Source organism: Rhinolophus ferrumequinum, chromosome 10 (genome assembly GCF_004115265.2).
Source record: "Rhinolophus ferrumequinum isolate MPI-CBG mRhiFer1 chromosome 10, mRhiFer1_v1.p, whole genome shotgun sequence".
In the NCBI taxonomy this organism is placed as follows: domain Eukaryota; kingdom Metazoa; phylum Chordata; class Mammalia; order Chiroptera; family Rhinolophidae; genus Rhinolophus; species Rhinolophus ferrumequinum.
The window spans coordinates 13045186-13066324 of NC_046293.1; the positions used below are offsets into that span (position 1 = coordinate 13045186).

Here is a 21139-nt window from a genome sequence, read left to right on the forward strand (position 1 = left end):
GACGATCCCATCCATTTCTGTGGCTTTAATTCCACCTCTAGGATCATGACTCGGAAATTCCTATTTCCAGCCAGCCTCTCCCCAGAACTCCAGCTACCCACCTGACACAGCCATTTAGATGGCTAGTACCATAATTTCTACCCTTACTACATTCTACAAACTCTGGCCCACCTTTGCCCTCAGTGCTTTGCCTGACTGGCTTCTAATGCTCAGATCTCAGCTGACATATTACCTCCTCAGAGAAGCCTTCCTGGACCATCCTAACAAAGTAATCACACCTCTCCCAGTTATGTCACCCTGCAATTAGAAAACGACCCCGCAAACTGCGTCCCCTATTTCCTTCATAGCACATGTTACAATCTATATACCTTTTGTTTATTTTGTTGTTTGCTTATTTTGCATCTCCATCTGCTAGAACATCAGCTCCATGTGGACAGGGATTCTGTCTTTTTTGTTGAAGAAGACCTCGCACATAGTAGGTGCCCAACAAATATTTATTTAATGAATGGATTGATCTATGATTCTTGAAGCGTGTCTGCAGACGTGTTTAAAATAAATTCACCATGGATATGGTCACATACCTAATGAAAAAAATTTTACAGCACTGTACAGTTTGATAAGCACATTCTCATATGTTAGTACTAAGTTATCACTGAAGGTGTCCCCCCAAAATGTGTATGTTGAAATCCTAACCCTCAAAGGTGATGGCATTAGTAGGTGGGTCCTTATGTCACGAGGATGGAACCCTCAAAATGGGAATAGCCTTATAAATGAGGCTCCAGAGAGCTCTCTAGCTCCTTCTGCCCTGTGAGGACACAGCCGGAAGACACCAGCTATGAACCTGGAAGATGGTCCTAACCGAAATGTGACCATCCTGGCACCTTGATCTTGGACTTCCCAGCCTCCAGAACTGTAAGCAATAAATTTCTGTTGTTTATAAGCTATGTGGTCTTAGCATACAAGCTTAGCTTAGCTTAGCTTCAGCTAATCTACAGTATTTTGTTATAGCAGCCCCAACGAACTAAAACAGTTACCAACACTTTTTTTCACCAGAACCTATCAAGGTAGATACTATTTTTATCCTCATTGTACCCCTAAGGAAACTCGGGTTCAATAGGTAAATATAACTGGAGGTACACTAGATGAGAAAACTGATAAGCTGTCAGAAGTGCAGACAATGCCAACTGAACATTCCTGTTTTTCTTACTAAGGTGACCAATCTTCCTAGTTCTCTTATGACTGCTCTGGTTTGTACTGAAAATCCTGCTTCCTGGGAAAACCAGGACAGTTGGTCACCCTATCTTACCCAGAAAATTGTAAATAAGACATTAGACACTTCATGCAATCAGATCTCTGGCCGTCGAAAATGCAATGACTAAAACATGGGGGATGGAAGCGGGGCCGGGGGTTAGAATCCAAACCTATCAAGTTCCATAATGCATAGTTGGTGAACCCACCCAACTTCAAAAGAAGGCTGGGACGGGAAGTCATTAATAACCTTCTGAAAAGGAGAAGACACTTGAAGATGTCATCTGTGGTCTTGCCCTGGAAGATAAAGACGGTTAACTAGGTCAGCCTGGTTGGTTATCAAGCCTCATGCTTTCAGGCTGAATCTGATCCACTAAAAGTCCAGAAGGTATTCTGGGCAGCAGTGGATGCTGCAGGCCCCCTGACCAGGAGAAACCAGCTTATTATCCCAGAAAGGAAACTTCGTCCTCTTCCAATTCAATACAATTCGACATCTTTTTCAACACATTGGAAGTCTTGACTTAATCATTCGGGTAAAGTAACAATTTCGTGTGTGTGTGTGTGTGTGTGTGTGTGTGTGCAGGGAGGTAATTATTGCATAGGTGGCATTGTCTGCTCATCTAGGTAGAGACTGTAGTGTTCATTCATGCCATTGGGTAATTGAAGTGAAGCAATTATGTATCATATTTTGAAAGAGGCATTACAAAAAATCCACCACTAGATGATTCAGACTTAATTATCTTGCCTTGTCTTTGTAGCAGCTGAACTCAAGGCTCAGGTAGAGAACACAGCGACTTCAAAGGCAGAGGGAATCGAAGGTGCTCCCCAGCTTTGGACGCTTCCTCTGCTTGAGGTAAGAATCATGAACAAACTTCAGGTCTCTGCCAGCACATGCTCTCCCGACGGGAATTAACCTCTCGCTGGAGACGTCCCAGATCTGGTAGGACGCCGTGAACAGGCAGCTGTCACATATCCTGCGTCAGTATTGTCTGCCTCGGTTTTTCTATTTTCTTTATTTGTTCTTTATGTCACCCATCCCCACCCAGAAGCCTGGGAACAGCTCTAAGAAAGAAAAGACGGTTGGTTGGGACTGCATGTTTCCTTTTGTATTGTTCAGCAGCGTTAAGAGGGTTGCTCAAAAGCCTGGACTTATTTTTGCTTCCATTTCAATGGGGAACGCAGCACAGTGGCAGAAAATTCTAACTTGTCTCTCAACAAACAAGGTTAGGATTACAGAGCTGCTGTGATCTCTATGCTTTGGAGCCAGGTCTTGAACCAAGATTCTGCCACAGCAAATGAACCTCCCACTTGCCTGAATTGTTGAACTTGTCTGTGTTAAGTATGGAGTTTGGGGAGGAAAGAGTTGGTGTAAATTTTCAAGTCCCTGGTCATTAGAGATCTTGATATGTGGGCTGAATCCCTTGAAATATTCTCCAATTCTTCCCATATTCCAATTCTGTTGATTTAGACTTTTTTTTACATACATTTTGCCTTAACCTTTAGATTGGTATATTCTTATAGTCTAAGCTTTCTTAAACCAATTGAACTTAATTTTTCAAACTTTGCCTCTGTTTCAAAGGCTACATTTTATTCACTCATCGCTTCCTTTTTTTTTTTAAGTGGTGAAAGAGAAGTTTATTAGAAGAGATAATACACTCCCCGCTCATGACTTCCTTTCATCAGTTTTTCCAGAATCTGTCAAAGCTCTCCTCCGTGAGCAGTAATGACAAATTGCTCTGTCTCAGGAATGTTCTCAGTTGTACCAGAGTTTTCTTATTTCTAGTCATCAGAATGGCTCAGGCAAGGGCCATCTAATTTAGAAGGGTTATTCTATCCATATATTGGTATGGAAATGTAATGACTTCAGAGGCTTTGGATCTTGGAAAGAAGCAATTCCTCAGAAGCAATTCCTCAGAAGCAACAAAATAGGTAACTTGCTGGCAGGGTTTTTAAATCATCTTGGATCCCTTCTTTTAACAAGCAACTCACCTTGCCCTTACTTGTCAGCCAAATTACTTAACCTTTTAGGCGTCATCTTCTTGCTTGACAAGGTTCCTTTCCTCCCCTGCCTATAAATTATCATTCTGACCAAACAATTCAACTGAAAGTTACATACAATCCATCCTTGTATAGCCCAGTAATTTCATTCACTCAGAAAATTTTTAGAGAAAACATATGTTTTTCTACGTGCAATTTTGACTTCCTGGATCTCCATCAAAGTAGACGGCTTCGGAAACTTCCTTTAACAAGAAAGCAAAGCAGGCTTTTGCTGCTAAAGAGAATTTACAACTCCATTTGTGCCCAAGAAAATATGGAGTTGTAAATTTGTATTTGCAGTTTTGATGCTTGAAAATTTCTAGTGCTTAATGATTTTTTCCACATAAAAGATGGCATCAAGCAACTCCTATTTAAAATTCCCAAATGAAAATGAAAATTCTAGCACTTATCAAGTCATTAAATGAAAAAAATATCATAAACACTAGAAATAGGAGCCAGAAGAACAGGATTTGATTCCCAGGTGCCTGACTTACTATGTGATCTCTGACACGTTCCTCAGACTCTCTAAGCTTCTGTGTCCACGTGTCCAAAATGGAGGTAGGATAATAGTAACATCTACCTCAAGGATTTGTTGTGAACTTTGTAAATGGTAAAAAAAATACAAAGTTACTATTTTGGTTGTGATTCCATCAGCAAGTAATATCTCTGCTTTGGCTTTTTGTGCTTTTTCACTGTAGAAATAGAGATCTATTTATAGGATGGTTTGGTTTTCTCGTTTTTTCCACCCTATTCTAGAACCTTTCTTAGTTAACCTGGATCTTGTAAGTCAGTTGGTCATTGAGTTCCATATGTGCCAGGTCATATGTGCCAGGCAGAGAGATATAATTTCTACCTTCATTTGCATACAGTCTAATAGGTATAATTTTTTGGTCTAACATTCTTTCCCATTGCTTTCCACTGCTATGAAAATGTTTTCCTCTTTAAAAAAAAAAATCCCTCTTATGCCTACCTTGGCATGACATATCCATTTACAGTTCTTTGCCTACAGACATTAGCACTACTACAGGTTAGTAGGGCCTCATCAGTTGTGAAAATGTGGAAATACTTCTATACCGGTTGGTGACTAGCCAATAACCCAAGACCAGGGGTGTCCCATTCATCTCTGCTGTCCCCCTGTCCAGGACCCCTTGCCCACCGCCCAGGCCAACTAAAGGATCAAGGAAGGCCTAGCACAGAAGACAACTGGGCCTCGCTCCTGCAGCCATTGAGTATAAGATGTTGTTAATATCACCCTGCCTCCTAGAATGTGGAAGAGTTCACACTTGCTTATCCTACTCCCAAGTTGCCTCTGACCCTCAGATCACTCCTGCCTTCACCAGAGACCCTCCTCACCTACCTGAGTCCCTTCACCTTAGCTCTCCCGCTCATTCCTCTGTGCTTCCCTTCATGTTGTCTGCACCTTGACCATCCTCAAGCCACCCCTCCTTAGCTCCGCCCCCCACCACCACTGCCCAGGTTCTTTCTGTGAATTGTTCTGTATAACCCAACCAACTCCATAAGGCTGAAACATCACACTGAAGGCCTACGGCCATAGCTGTGTTACAATATTGAAATACCTAAGTATTAACAGTAAATAGACAATACTATGAGTCCTCACCCCACTCCCAGCACCCCAACCACACTGGCCACTCCTCCGAGACTTCTCCTGTCTTCCCATGTTCCAGCACCTAAGCTCCTAACCATCCTTTAGAACTGTGGCCAACATCTGTGCTGACGGGTACATGTGCTCCACTGGTGTGCACCTGCTTTTTAAATCACCTCTGCACAGAACTATGATGTAGAGTGAGATAAGGGTTAGTCCTTCATTTATGATCCATTGATTCATTCTACCAACGCTTGTCAATCACTCACTGTGTCCAAGACACTGAGCCAAGCTCTAGGACCTCCAAACCAGATGAGGTCTCTGCCCCCGTGGTGCTTACATTCTGGTAGGAGAGACAGACAATAAGCAGGAAAATAAACATACACACATGAGTAAATATATATATATATATGTGTATATATATATATGTGTGTGTGTACATATCTATATATAATTTTTTTTTTCTTTTTGACTGAGGGTTCAGGAGGAAAGAGATTAGCTTAGGGAAGTCAGAAATGGCTTCAGAAAGAAGGCTGTGTTTCAAATGGGCCTTAGGATGTCCTGAAACCCTACAGAGTGTCTGCAGGCCTAAGTGGAGGGGAACAGCATAAGCCCGGGCACTAGGCAGGAAACACAGCATGTGTTTAGGACCCGGAGGTTCAGTTGTTCTGGACAAGGGGTACACAGAGAGGGTTCTGGGAGATCAGGTGAGAAATGGAAGTGGGGTGACTGAGCCAGCCTTTTCTCACACCTGGACATAAGCAGTACAGAACAGACAGGTCAAGACTCTAATTCTCCACCTCATGGCCCTCCAGCAAAGGACCCCCAAAAGTATTCATTAATCTGAGCACTGTATGGGTTTGGCAGCTTGTGAGCTAGACAAAATGCCAGCCCGAGGTGTGAATGGGGCAGGCTTTGCTCTCTCCACCAAGCTGAAGACACTGGTGTGGGGTTTCCCTAAAACATTTTCCGCAGGCCCCACTTTGTGCCAGAGGGCACCTTTTTGCATTTCACACAAAAGCTCCAAGATAGATTAGCAACAGCCCTGCTCAGACACTCCCTTCCCTGGTCAGACTTCTCTGTTCCTTTCAAGTAAATTCTCTGGGACACCCCTTTGTCTACGGAACCCCATTCCCACCTCTGTGGCTTTACCTGTAAGCCCACACCACCTGCTTTATCAAACCTCTCACTTACTTTGGCCAAGCACCCCCCACGCACACACCTCCTACAATGAGCTCTTTTTCTTCATCCGGATTGCTCCTGAATCCCAGCTCTTCTTTTAATCCTTCCCTGCCCCACCCGACCTGACCCCCTCTTCTGTCTAAATGCAGGGCTCTTACAACTTCCTCTTCTTTGACCACCCTCAGAGATGCTTCCCTGATTTGTTTCATGTTTGTGTGTTAACTCAGTGGGTCGTCGGCATGTGTGAATGCAGCAATGATAGCTTACCCAGATTGTAAACTCCCAGGACTATAAACAAGGCCTATGAATGTATTACTCACTGAGCTGTCATTAAAAGAAAAACCCATGTCACTGATGCTATTGATCCCTATGTGTCATTCATCAAGAAAATGGGGTGGCATTAGTTCACTGAGTCCATTAATTCAACAAGTGTACATTGAACATTTAATATATGCCAAGCACCAGCAATATAACAGTGAAGAAGATATGCTCCCTCTCCTTGGAGAAGATGTTTATCTGGTTAAGATTTTTTTGTGTGTATCTACTATGTGCCAGGCATTGTACTAGACTCTGGAGTTGTAAAAGTAAGGCACAATCCCTGTGATGAAGGGACAGACAAGTAAAGACAATCACAATACAGGATGGTCCATATTAAGATCAAGGACTGCCCCAAGAGTTGTGGGAATTCAGACAAACCTGGCCCACTCCACAGTCTCAAGGAAGAAACTTCATTCCTTCATTCATTCATTTCTCATTGCCTACAGTGTGCCAGTTACTGTTCAAGGTTCTGAAGTAAAGTCCTTCTCCATGAAGCCTCAAAATTCCTGTAGGTCAGACAGACGATAAACAAATAAGTAACTATTGACTATGCTAGATGATGATAAGTGCCTTGGAAAAAAATAAAGGGGGCATAAGGAATATCAGAGTCACAGGGTGGGGATCCTTATTTTGTACAGCATGGTTAGGAAAGGCTTCACTGAGATAATCCTTGAGATACCTGAAGAACATGAAAGACTCAGCCATGCAATTATCTGGAGGGTGATTTTGCCAGGCAGAGGGAACCACAAGGGCAAAGACCTGAGGATACAGGCTGCTTAGAGTGTTCAAGAATCAAGTCAGTCGGTGAGCCAAGCTGATGTGTTAAGAAAGAAGGTCAATGAGAAGGTAGAGCTGTGGAGTGGGGCAGGGCCTTGCAGCTCGTGGAAGGGCTTTGGCTTTTATACTGAGAAAGATGGGGAACCACTAGAAGGCTTTTACGGGATTGGGGTGACAAGATCTGACTTTCATTTGCAAAGGCTTATTCTGGCTGTGGTATGGAGAATAGCCAGAAGAGGACAAAGCAAGCAGTGAGACCAGTAAGGAGGGGATTGTAAGCATCTGTGTGAAATGATCCTGGCGTGGTATAGTGGTTGGAGGTATAGCGGTGGCAGTGGTGAGCCTCCCTGAAAGCTCATCATGGTTCAAATGCTCAGATGGACGCATCTATATTGTACAAAGTGCAATGAAAGAGCAGAGTCCAATGCAAAATGATGTGGTGAGGGAAGCTTTCGCAAAGAGGACATTGGAGCTGGGCCTGAAGGATCCATTCACCAGACAGAATGTGGGTATGTGGTCTAGAACGAGGGAAGACGGAAGAGAGAGAGACAGACAGACAGATAGACATAGAGACAGACAGAGACATAGAATGTATACATGCATGTGTGTTTACACTGGAAGGGTTAAACAAAAAGCCGTCAATCATGAGAGAACTGGCAAACAGAAATAGCCAGCTCAGTGTAGCCAGCTCGGGACACTGCCACTTGCAGAGGAGCGGAGTGAGGAGATAGCTGGGAAGAAGTTTGGAGCCAGCTGAGAAAGGCCTTGATTGCCACGCTAAGAGCTTAAGCCCCGTCCGGTGGGCAACGGGGGGTCATCACGGATCTTTAAGCAGTTGGGGGATTGCCTCACATCCATTGAAGCCGCCTTTCTAAACTCCTGACTAAAGCTATCAAGACCTCCTCACCCCCACCCGAGTATCATGCCCGTGTATATACCAATCACTGCATCTACTGTAAGGCTCCTGTGTTATATCGCATTGCATCATACTGTACTGTGTTATAATCATCTGTGCACTTGTGTGTGAATCACCCACTCGTCTGTGGGAAGCGGAAGTCAGGGGCCACATATAGGTCATCTCTACACCCTTAGCACCTAGAAGCTTCTGGCGTGTTCAATAAATGATTACTGCATGGATGGATGGATGGAGGGAGGGATGGATGGATGGATGGATGGATGGATGGATGGAGTGAGTGAGTAAGTTCTAGAAGTGAGCAATGGAAACGAGAAAGCCTAGAAATGCTGGATGGAATTGACCAATGAGAAAGTCAAGAATAATAAAGGAACCATAAATGTTATTTAATTGCAGATGAATACAAAGATGGACCAAATCCTCTGGGGATGTTTCCTCCTGTGGAATGTCATCATCTCATCTGCTCAGACCATTTACCCTGGAATCAAGGCGAGGGCTACTCAGCGAGCTCTGGACTATGGTGAGTTGGATGCCTTCAAAGGCCAGGCTGCGGGCCCCCTTAGGTGGAGTCCGACGCAAACCCAGGAGCTCATACTGAGCTGTTATGACTGACACAAACTCCACGGTGCCGTCCCTTCTGCAGATTCTGCCAAGATGGCTGGGAAGAAAGTGGGAAAGTATTGCCTAAAAAATAATCACCTTGACAGTAGGCATATCCAAGCACAGCCACAGATTCATTCTCTCTCTCTCTTTCTCTCTCTCCCTCCCTCTCTCTCTCTCTCTCTCTCTCTCTCTCTCTCTCTCTCTCTCTCCACACACACACAAACATGCATACACACAGTGAACATCTCAGCTCTAAAGGACAATGCATTATAGGATAGAGGAAGGGAAATTTGGGGTAAAAATAATACCTTAGAATTTCAAAAAGGGTTTAATTTCTAAAGAAACTTAGAGTCCCCAAAAATTGGGTGTAAAATTTGATGGGCATGATGATTGTGCATCTTTGTTGAGCGAGGCTCCAAACCCTCATTAGATGCGCAAAGGAGTCTGAGATGCTGAAAGATGAAGAACACCTTTAGAGGTATTTATAAACACAAGGGAGAGGAAAATGTTGGACTGAGATTTTCTTTGGGCTAAATTGGGGTGAGGGCAGACTATGTAGCAGAAAGGGACTGCAAAATCAAAGTATACGGGCCTATTTTTCTCTTGTAAATTTTTGCTTAAGGTTCGCTGAATATGGGTTGATATTCACGAATGTCCCATGTTACAGATGAAAGAAGTGAGGGACAGCTCTCTGCAATTGCAGGGTCACACAAGCAAGTAAGTAATAATGTTAGGATTCCACCTACATGCCTTTGGTTCCCTCCTGACATCCTTCACATTCTATGTTTCCATCCCCATATTGCAGTATTATTCATAGTATCACAGAGGATAAAATCTGCTCTTCTTTATCTCCAACAAGGATAGAATAAGTGGAAAGGAGCGTAAGCTGCAAAGTCAGGGGTAAAGGCAAAGCTTCCTCCTTGAGAAGGATAAAGTGAGAAGGTCCCTCTTCATTACTACGTGTAATGAGAGTGTATTACTCTGTGAGCTACCATGCTCGAGCTCTTTCATGTGGCGGAGGCCTCTTTTTCTCCACGAACTCAGAGAAACGTGTTCTGTGCCGCTACCACATCAACACAGATCTATTCCTGAATAAAAAGCAGTGGTTTCTAATCTTTTTGTAGTCCTGGGATCTTTTGAGCATCTGATGAAAATGTGGCCCCTCTTCTCTGAAAAATGAGATACATATGCACTTGCACACCCATTCACAGTTCTTATTAGGATTTCGGGAGTTCAAGAGTTGCCAAAGGTCCATAGACCTCAGGCCAACAATTCCTGGCCTTAAAGGATCTGGAGGTTGTGGGGGTGGGGGTGAATGTGGAATTACTTTCTGGAACTGGCTACAATAAGACATGGATTCTGGAGCCAAACTGCCCAGATCTGACTATCGGGTCCCCCAGTTCTTTGCTAGGTGACTTACTTAGGTGAGGATTAACCTCTCTGAGTCTCAGTTTCTTCATCTGTAAAATGTGGATAATGATAATATTTTGCACTTTTCCTATCACACTGTCCTGTGATAACTTTCTTTGGGCCTGGCCACATAATGAAAATCTCTCATGCTGTTAGCTCTGGGGTCTGGAGCAATTTCATTAGCCCCTCTGAGGACCAGAGTTTTCATCTGTAAGGCAGGGGTAATCACACTCGTATTGTAGGAGTGCTGTTTTCTAAGTATCTGAGAGCATGCCTTAATAGATTTCACTTGTATGTTTAACGACGTTACACCATCATCGTCTTTGTTATGATCAGTAAACACTTTCTTTGGTTCCTCCACAGGCGTTCAAGCTGGGATGGAGGTGATTGAGCAAATGGTCAAGGAAAGAAACATCCCAGACTTAAAAGGTTCTGAATCTCTTGAATTTCTGAAGGTTGAGTACGTGAACTACAATTTTTCCAAGTAAGTCAAAGAGCATTGTTAGCAGTGAATTTAATCTTTAAATCCGCAGGGTTGGGGATACGCCACCACCTGTTCTGGTGGGGCATCAGGACCTGCACAGAAGCCAATGAACCTTTGGTGACAGGCTTATCAGATAAATGGCCCGAGGAAAGGGGTTGTGAAGTGGACGGTGAGTGTGCACCCCTGTCTGTGAGTAGACGGCCAGTCTGCTCAGGATCTCGGTGCCCTGCTGCCCTTGCCTCTTCCCTAAAATGAGAATTCAACGCAGTTGTCAGCTGGGGCCACCTTGCCCCTTGAATTCTACAAGAAATTCGTATTCATTCCATTGTTATCCTCACCCCCAGAAATCTAGATGCAGAATTCAAACACAGTCTCAAAAAGAAATAGACTCTCATGCAATTTTTTCTTATGTTGTTTCATCAGGATTTCAGAGGTCACAGGGCATGTGGCCTTCTGCCCTCTTGCTCTCTAGACCTTCCGTCCTCTGGGGCAACAGAAGTTTCTTTCCCTGATCTCCTGCATAACAATTCTATCCGCTCTGGGGTACCAGAGTCTTCCTTTGTACTCTAAATGCTTTCCAAAGTAGTTTTCCAACCAACAAACTTCTCTTCCTAAGAAGAATTCTGGTGGCAGCTGTCATTTTTTTCTACCATGTTACAGTAATGACATGTCCAAATCAGTAAACAGGAAAAATCAGGTGATGAAACAAATGTGAAGATACTGTGTGAAACTGAAACTGCTGTACAAATGTTGGCTGATATCCATAATGATAACAATGGAATTGCCACATTGATTCAGATTCTTGTTTCACCGCGCCCAGAGTTTTGAGATTGTATTAATTAGGAATAATGTTCAGTTGAATATAACAGAAAATTGCAATGGCTTATATGGAATAGGGATTCGTTTTTGTCTCACGAATAAGAAGCTCAAAGGAAACAGTGGAGGATTCCTATGGAAGTCATGTGATTTCATCAGTATCCAGCCTTCTTATATTTTTCTGTTCCACCATCCTTAGCTCTGGCTTCTATTCTCAAGATTGTCTCAAGGTCCAGTATGGCCGCTGCAGCTCAGCGATCAAATCCATGTTTCAGGCCCCTGGAAGGAGGAAAACACACGGGTAATCTCATAAGTTGAGCTACAGCTAGTCTCCTCTTCAGTGAGGTTTTTTGTTTTTGCCCTGAAGCTCCACTCGAATAATATTCTGCCTACACGATAACGGACAGAGCGTGGTCATATGGCCACATTATTAGCAAGGGAGACCAGGAAATTAGTTTTCCAACCAGACAACGTTGTCATCTCGAACAATTGCTGGGAAAGAGAGGGAAATGGATGTTCAGACAGCAACTGGCAACCTCTGCCCTAGTTGCCAACAAGAGCCCCAGAGGAAGTGTAGGGAGACGACGTCGGCGTCCGTCTTGAGCTCGATCTTAAAGGTTAGCAGAGAGTCAACCTTTTATAAGGAATTCTCTGTGATTTACAATTGGCCCCGGGGCTTTATCAATCCACTGATAACTCTCTGCTACGGCAACCCTTTGCAGTAACAATCTCCCCGCTGTCAAGGATAACATTTTATGAAACGAAGAGTGTTTTATAGGGGAAGAGGGATAGCGATCTAGGGAAAGTTCCTGGCAGATGCTCTTTTCTGTGATAAAGTCAGCCATTCAGCAAGTATTTATTGATCACCTACTACGTACTAAGGCTTTGTTCTAGGCATAGAGGATATTGTGGTGAATGTCACAGATATGTCCCGTGCTCTTAATGTCCAGTGAGAAAGATGAACATTCAATACGTATTTACAAAATTAATTCTTTAATTACAATGATGATAATGCCACAGTAGAAAAACCCAGGGTGAATCATATAATATCAAATGTAAGTGAAGATGAAGGGAAACGGGAGAATTGCTAGGGGGAGTGGATAAATTGGCACAATAATTTTAGACCTGTGCTGTCCAAACAGTAGCCACTAGTGATATGTGGCTATTGAGCACTTGAAATATGACTTAATTTTAGGTTAATTTAATTTTAATTTAGATACTCAATTCGGTTACTGAGAAACTTTTAAGTATCCTTGGAACAATCTGAGTATGTAAGTTTACTTTTTCAATAGCAAATTTTATCAAATCTACATACAGATCAAGTATTTGTGATGAAAATTGAGTGTAAAATACCTACCATATTTTCAAGACTTATTTTTGAAAAATGAAAGTAGAATATCTAATAATTTTATATAATAATTTTTATATTGATTACATACTGAAATTATAGTATTTTAGCTATATTTGGTGAAGTTAAAAATAATAAAATTAGTCTCATGTTTCTTTCCCTTCTTTTAATGTGGTTATTAGAAAATTTTAAATTATGTATGTGGCTCACATCATATTTCTATTGGACAGTGTTATTTTAGAAGGTGATTTACAAGGATTTTTTTGGGGGGGAGGGGGAAGGGGTACAGGACTTTACTGGAGAACAGTGTGTACTTCCAGGACTTCTTTCCAAGTCGAATTGTTGTCCTTTCAATCTCAGTTGTGGAGGGCGCAGCTCAGCTCCTGGTTCAGTTGCCGTTGCTAGTTGCAGGGGGCGCAGCCCACCATCCCTTGCGGGAGTCGAACCTGCAACCTTGTGGTTGAGAGGACACGCTCCAACCAACTGAGCCATCTGGGAGCTCAGTGGCAGCTCAGCTCAAGGTGCCGTGTTCAATCTTTAGTTGAGGGGGCACTGCCCACCATCCCTTGCGGGACTTGAGGAATCGAACTGGCAACCTTGTGGTTGAGAGCCCACTGGCCCATGTGGGAATTGAACCGGCAGCCTTCAGAGTTAGGAGCATGGAGCTCCACCCGCCTGAGCCATCGGGCGGCCGGGATTTTTTTTTTATGCATGCCCTTTGACCCAACAATTCCGTTTTTCAGCATCCTCTCTAGAGAAACACACATAAACTGCATGTATGAGGAGGATGTTTACTGTGGCAGTGTTTATAATACAGAAACACTGGAAATAACCTGTGTCCACCAACAAAGAAATTATTAACTTTTTTAATGATATATCCACAGCTTGGAATATTCCACAGCAGTTACAAAGCGTGGGTTAGACCTATATAATGAAAATATTTCCAAATAATCCTCTTCCCTCAGTGGGACTTAGGAGGTGTGACAGAGAGTAAGTAGGAAAGGATGCAAAATAAAGGAGATGGCAAATAATCATTTCTTACCAGCTATCACATTTATGTTTTAAATTTTTCCTAATCAGGGTTCATAACCATGCCTTTCTCCTGGGCAACAAGTATACACAGAGGATTTCATTTTGTTTCCCCAACCTACCCGTGAGTAGCACTTCCTCTGAGTAACTAAAAAAGGTTAAGTGTCTTTCCCAAGGTTGCATAGCTAGCACAAAACTTGGCTTCGAGTCCAGTGCCCTCTGCACAATAATGAATTGGCAAAGCCTAGTCTGAGAGCACAGTCTGAAGACATATTGAAGAGGGTTCCAGATCTGGTTCTACTACTTAACAATGACTTCAGCCCATGCTTCTCATTGCTGAATTGCAGTTTGCAAAACCAGCAACAGCCTCATAGGATTATTGTGAGGCTTAAAATGAGCTAATACATGTCAAGTGCTTACCACAGTGCCTGGCAGGGAGTAATGTTCATAATAACTAACCATGACACGTGTGCTTATCTACCTGTGTGATTCCGTGCAACCTCTGCCTCCTGGTGACTTGTTTGACAGCTCAGAGAATCCTACTCAGGGGAAGGTAACGCTCTAAAATAAGTTTTGCAAATATGGAAGATACTGTCCACATAGAAGGCATTTGGGAAGAGGAGGCAGACACGCTTTTGACTCCCCTAATGACTTGTGGGGGAGACGCACTACTGGCATTTAGTTGGCACATATGCCAAATATCCTGCGATGTAATGTGTTTGACGATCCTACAAAAAATAGTTGTCCCCTCCAAAATGCTTTCACCCTCCCCATTTAGAAACACCGGAACCGCTGAAGGAAACAATAATGATGGCGAATAGCATACCTTTTGGTCTTTAAAGAAACTACAGATGTAGATTGATTATTTGCCAATTTGTTTCCAAACTTGTTCATTTCCTCCGCAACTAGATACAAGGAGCCTTAGCCAAGGATAGGAGGAGAATTAGAAGGCCGTGCCCAGGGGCAGCCCTGCCGGCCTGAGCCTCCTCCTCCAGAGGAAGAAATTCAGTCACCAGCAGGAGTTCCCAAACTGCATTTCCGATTTTGCCTTACTCAGAGCTGTGTTAGAGGAGTCACACTAACTCCTCTCTTTCATGTTCTACAGCATCAAAATCCATGCCTTTTCATTTCCGAATTCTTCGTTAGCCTTTGTGCCCGGGGTGGGAATCAAGGCCCTGACCAACCATGGCTCTGTCAACCTCAGCACAAACTGGGACGTCAAGTCTCCACTTTTGTGAGTATTCCTCTGGAAAGTAGGCCGCTGTTCTGAGGGAGTGGGGGTGGGGATAGGGGTTGGTGCAAAACTCCAAAGTGTATACATTGGCGGATGTTTTTGATGTTAGGCTTCTTTCCTCAACCATTGACAAACTTTCTCGAGAGCATTTTTCCAGGAAAGATTGAAATCAGAATATCTGCGCTGGGGTGGGAGAGAGGAGGGGGCCGAAAATCATCCTTCCCTTAAAGGCAGAGCAACTGATCAAAATGTCCTTTACAGTCGATTTTCGTAAGAGCCAGAAGTCCCTGACTGTTGGAGAAACGGGCTTGTGCTCAACATCTGAGTTACTGTATGATCTTTGCCAGTCGTTCAACACACTTTCTGTCTGTGGGGGCCTCTGATGGGAACTGGAGCCTTCCTACCTCATAAGGAGGTTGGAGGATGATAAGCAGCTTGAGCCCAGGTCTCTCCTACCAAAAAGCCTTTGCACTCTTCTTTAGAAAGGAGGGATCAAAGTCAAGATATGCTTACAGACCACCTACTATGTGCAAGTCACTGTCCTGGGTGTCATGGTTAGGTCTGCCTTGGTTGGTGCCCCAGAATAACACATTCATGCATCCACTTGATCATCCGGCAACCATTTATTGAGTGCCTACTGTTTACCATTTATCCCCATCTCAAGAACTCCAAGAACTCTTGTAGACTGAAGAGAAATGACATATTCTCCTACAAGTAACATAGATCCATGTATCCATTCATATCTTCATTGACTCATCTGTGATATGTTAAGTGCTTATTTTGTGTCAGGTCAGGCTCTAAGTCCTGGGGACGTGGACATAAAAAACAACCCCCACACACACTCCCTCGAGGAGTTCACAGGCTACATCTAAGTGTCACTCACTGCCCCATCTGTGCCCCTCCTAAATAAAGTGTGGCCAACTTTACCCCCCATATTCTCTCTCCAAACAAGCATTGTGTGTAAATGGTGTGCAGTACTTATTCAACCACTACAGGAGCCAGACCACTCAGGACGAAATAACTGCAAGGTCCCTAAAGCTGTCACCATTCACATTCATTACTTCATTTGGTCAGTGAATATTCAGTCAGCACCTACTCTGCTCCTACCTGTTGTAGGTGCCAGGAATCCAGAGGTGACCACGTTCCTGCCCTCCTGGAGCTTAGAATCTGCGGGTATCAGAGAACTCACCCATGTCTACCCTGGCCGAGGCTTGGGCAACCTTGTATATTTTCTCCCAACAGCCAAGACACAGGAGCAGCTGATCTGTTTCTCTCTGGGGTCTACTTCACCGGGATCCTTATCCTGGCCCGAAATGACTTTGGTCACCCAACCCTGGAGCTCCAAGACTGCTACGCCCAAGTGAGCCACGCCCATGTCTCATTTTCTGGAGAACTCAGGTGAGTGAGAGCATCAGATGGGCAGTGGCCAGTCGGGGGCTGGATTCTTGGCAGCAGCTAGGGGAGGTTTATAACCTGCGCGTATGTTTCCTGAGTAAGCCCCCCCCCTTTTTTTCTTTTTTCCCTAGTGTCCTGTATAACTCCTTTGCTGAACCTATGGAGAAACCCATTTTAAAGAATATGAATGAAATGGTAAGTCTTTAGAAGTTACACAACCATAGTAAAATGCCACCAGCAGTAGTTCTGCCATGTTTTAATTAATTCTTAGCAAATCTTTATTGAGCACCTACTGTGTGCTAGGCACCATCCAAGGCATTTTTAAAAACATCATCCTACAGCGTTCCCTCCCTCAAATTCTTGCCACATGGTGGAAAAGCAATCAGTAAGCATTTATGTATTGTGCACCTACTGTGTGCTCGGCTCTAGGCTAGGGTGTGTTAGGGATATGAATGAGGAATGAACTTGTTGTCTTTTTAGGAAAACCAAATTCAGGCTTGAATAAGTACTTGAATTTAGTCCATACTTCCATGATCATTAGATTGAATTGAAGGGGTTCAGAGAAATGGAAAAATTAATTAAATAGGGCCTGGAAGTATCCTCGGAATATTTTAGAGAATACAGGACTTGAACTGGGCTTTGAAGTATAGGTAGGATTTGGAGAGGTATGGAATGGGAAAGAAGAAAGGATATTTCCAGCCAGTAGAAACAGTAGAAGTTAAGATGGCTTCCAACGCTACAAGTATTTAGATTCCAGAAGTCAGTGTTTGAGAAAGGGAAAAGACGGAATTGGCTGTGGACCTTCTTTTCAATCCTGACCATACCTTCCCTGAACCCCGACTCATATTTTGGGGGAGACAAGGAGCAGGATGAGGGAGACTGGGAAAGAAGGGAGACTCCATCCTGGAAAAGAAGGGCAAGGATGGTGTCTGGCTGTCTTCCTCTCTGTCGTGCTCGGCTCAGTGCTTGGCAGGCAGTAGGTGCTTAATGAATGTAGTGAGGAAATCAGCATGCCGAAACACCCAGCAGCTTGTCCAGTGAGGTGGCCCGGCTGGCCAAGGGACTCTGAAGCTTCACAGCCTTTTGTATCCTCACCTGACATGTGCTCAGTGCCAGTGGCTGTGCATATTAAAGCGTGACTGGGACATACTGCTGCCACCTTCAAGGGCCTCACTCCTTTGTTCAGAACGAGGGACGGTTCTTCATCCTCTGACAGGAAGCCAATGGTTAAGCTTGCCTGGAGTTTGGGTATGACTTAGAAATCATAGGTGCTTTGCCTCTAGGATTCCCTCTGTGCCGCTAGAAAAGGAAAAGACTGTTCAGACCACAGTTGTCCAGCTGTGTCAGATTAGATTTCAAATCCTAATGGGGTAACTCCTGGCAACTCACTTTTCATCTGTAAATAGGGGAAAGTAGTGCCTACCTCCCAGAGCTGCTGTGAGGATGAAATGAGGTTAAAACAGTAACAGCTAACATGTACTGAATGCTCACTACAAGCTGGGCAGTTTTACACGAATCACCTCCATTTGTACTCACAACAACCTGATGAGGTAAATATAATTATTATCCCCATTTTGCAGATGAGGAAACTGAGGGCAGAGAGTACAGGTAACTTGCCAAGGGATCCAACCCAGGCAGCCGGGCTCGCAAGCCTCTGCGAGGAACCACCACCCTACTTAGCGCATGCCTGGCACACGGCAGGTCCATCTTCTTCCTGAAGATGTGCTTGAGTGGGATTCAAGACAGATTTTCTAATTCCTAAAGGGGTCCTGATAGAAATAGATGTCTGATATAGTGGCTCTCAAACCAACCCAGAGGGGAAGGAAAGGCCCCAGCTCTGACTACCCCCAGCAGCATGGCCCTGCCGAGAAAGGGGAAGAAGAGCACAGCCATTCTGGCAGCAGGTTGCCCAGGTGTGACAGCACCAGCATGGGCGGGGGCACATGTCCAGTCATGCCACAGAAAGAAAAGTCAGGGATTCACGCCTTTATGGGGTTCCCTGGGTGTAGCCCCAGTTGCTATGAAGTTTAGTCAGCCCTCAGTGACATGCCGCCCGTACATACGTAACTTTAGGCCCATAGGCATCAACTAATTCAAGAGAAAGTCTTGGTGCCCAAAAGGAGAATGTCTCCTAAGCAGTAGGCCTTTGTCTGCAGGGTCTGGGCCCATAAATAGAGGTATAATATGGTAACCCGCTTTTTTTTTCTTTAATTCCTTTTATGGCCAGCTGTGTCCCATTATCACGGGTGAGGTAGAAGCCCTGAACGCCAACCTCAGCATGCTGGAGGGTGAGTCCTAGAACTGTCTCTTCGGGGAGGTTCTCTTCCCACCTGGGAACTCCACAGCTCTCCAGGTTTGCTTTTCCCCGCAGTACAGCACCAGCTCTCCTGTCTGCTGTGCGCTCTGCAGACGAGAGCCGCAGGAAGGTGGGTGGGAGGACATGCGTGGGTGTAGGACCTGCTCTTCTCTGCTGCTAACCAACTTCTCTGCAGGAGGGCGTGGCCTCGGGAGGCTAGATGCAGGTCAGAGGAGTAAACTCGCGCAAGCTCGAATCCTGGCTCTGGCACTAAATCCGTCCTCTTGAGAATGCTTAATGCTAATCTGGACCAGGTTGTGTCCTGGTTCTGACCCTTTCCGTGGCTCCTCACTGCCTTCAGGACCAAGTACAAATGCCTTCCTATGGACCCGCCCTCCGTGCTCTGGGTCCTCTCTCTGCTTCACCTTGCACCTTGCTCTGCTCCAGCAATCAAACCGCTTCTCCTGCCGTCACACCTCTTGTCTTTGCTCATGCTGTCCCCTCTGCCTAGAAGAGCGTTCTCTCCCCTTCATCCATTTATTCATTTAATGGATACTCATCGAGTGCCTGTCTCTCTGCCAGCAGTGTCCAAAGCCATGAGAGATACGGTCCCTTCCTCTCCTTACCCCTCAGCCATCCCTTGTCTTTTTCACTCCTCTTTATCTTTTAAGGCCCATCTCAGGCATAGTCTCTGCCAAGAAATCTTATCTGATGCCCACACCCCAAAGTCCCTCCTCTGTACCCACATGATACTTTGGCGGTACCTCTTCCTTTGCACTCCACCTGTTCCTTCACCAGTGGTGTGTGGAGCCCTGTACTACACTTGGTGCTGGAATGCAGCAGTCAGCCTAGGAGACAGAAATCCCTGCCCTCACGGGACTACTGGGAGGAGGCAGAGAGCAAGATAATAAGTGAAATCGATGATGAGTGATAAAAAGAAAAATAAAGCAGGGAAGGAACTGGGGTGTGGTTTTCGTTTTAATACATAGTGTGGCCAGGGGGTTCCATTTTAGATGGTTTTCCATTTTAGATACTGAGCAGGTGACATTAGTGTAAAACTCTGAATGAAGTAGGGAGTGAGCCACTCCTAGATCTGGGCAAAGAACATTCCAGGTAAATGAAACTGCAAGCTCACAGGCCCTGAAGTGGGAACCTGCCACATGTGCTGGAAGAACTGTGAGGAGGTCATATTGGGAGCAGAAGGAATGGGGGACGGGGGAGTAGCGGAGGTGAGGTCGGAGAGGGGAAAGCAGATGGTTAAACGTTCAGGGTTCTGTAGGTCACTGCGAAAGCCGGCTCTTTGTCTCACAGAAGAAGCCTTTGGAGAGTTCTGAGCAAGCTTACATGATCTGATTTATATTTTTAAGAAATCACTCTGACTTCTGTCTATTGATAACAGGCAGCAGGGGGCGGGTAAGGATGGAAGCAGGGAGACGTTTTAGAGGCGCAGCACTGACCCGCACGAGCAAGGAGGGCAGCTGGCCTGGAGGAAGATGGTGTGACACGTTCAGGTTCTGGATGTACCTTACAGGCACACACAGACATATTTGGTGACACATTGAATGTGCATCATTAGGGGAGTCAAGGATGACCCCAGGTTCTTACCGTGAGCAACTAGAGATTTGAAAGAATGCAGTTCCCATTTACCAAAACGAAAAGGACTGTAAGAATAGGTTTATAGTAGGACTCTCAGCAGCTCAGTCTTAGATCTGGTCTTACTACATGGTATTATCATTTCCTGTGTATGTGTTGTCCCCTCCTCCAGACTCTGAGTTCCACGAGGGCAGGGACTTTGACTCTTCTCTGTGACCCCAGCACCAAGCACAGTGCCTAATCCCCACTAATTGGACTGATGAAGGGATGAAAGGACATGGGTGTCTGGACAGATGAGTGGATACAGGTGGATGAAAGAAAATTAATGGACTAGGGAGGCAGGGACAGAGAAAGAAGATGTAGTGAGGGAAGTACTAGCCGAGGGTGCTCATGGCCTGGCTTGCCTTGGACAAGTTTCTGTACTTCTGGGGCCTCACTCCTCTCACTTGTACAGTGGTCCTAGTCCTGCTTCTCTCCCAGCATGGTGATGGATCCATTGCGACTGTGAATCTGAAAGCACTTTTTAAAACTGTAGTGACATAGGGTAGTATGGCTCCCTCACCTCGGCAAATCACTTCACCTCTTCTGGTTTCCCATCTTGATCTATGGAATAAACCCAACATGACATGCAAGAAGGGAAGGTGTGGGCCTCCTCTACCTTCCTCTAGACCAGGGAGAAAGTCTTCATGTCATAGAGCACACAGCGGTGGTCAGGACAGCGGCGCCCCAGGCCAGGTCAGAAACCGAGCGCTGTACCACCGCGTGTACAAACTGTCTCAGACCCTGAAATCCACGCTTCCTGCAAACCGTACCCACTGTTCCCTGGTCCCCAGCACTTCTGCTTTGCTCTGAA

The 21139-nt window shown here is 44.8% G+C and overlaps 1 protein-coding gene across 1 annotated transcript in view; it reads left to right on the plus strand.

Moving 5' to 3' along the window:
- The first annotated feature begins 8474 nt into the window (after positions 1-8474).
- The window catches only part of BPIFC (BPI fold containing family C), a 31920-nt gene continuing 19255 nt past the window's right edge, over positions 8475-21139 (plus strand). Inside the window, exons 1-6 of the mRNA XM_033117605.1 lie at positions 8475-8598; positions 10455-10575; positions 14874-15002; positions 16245-16400; positions 16529-16592; positions 18625-18685. Of these exons, the coding sequence (XP_032973496.1) occupies positions 8475-8598; positions 10455-10575; positions 14874-15002; positions 16245-16400; positions 16529-16592; positions 18625-18685 (655 nt within the window). The remainder of the gene's footprint in view (positions 8599-10454; positions 10576-14873; positions 15003-16244; positions 16401-16528; positions 16593-18624; positions 18686-21139) is intronic.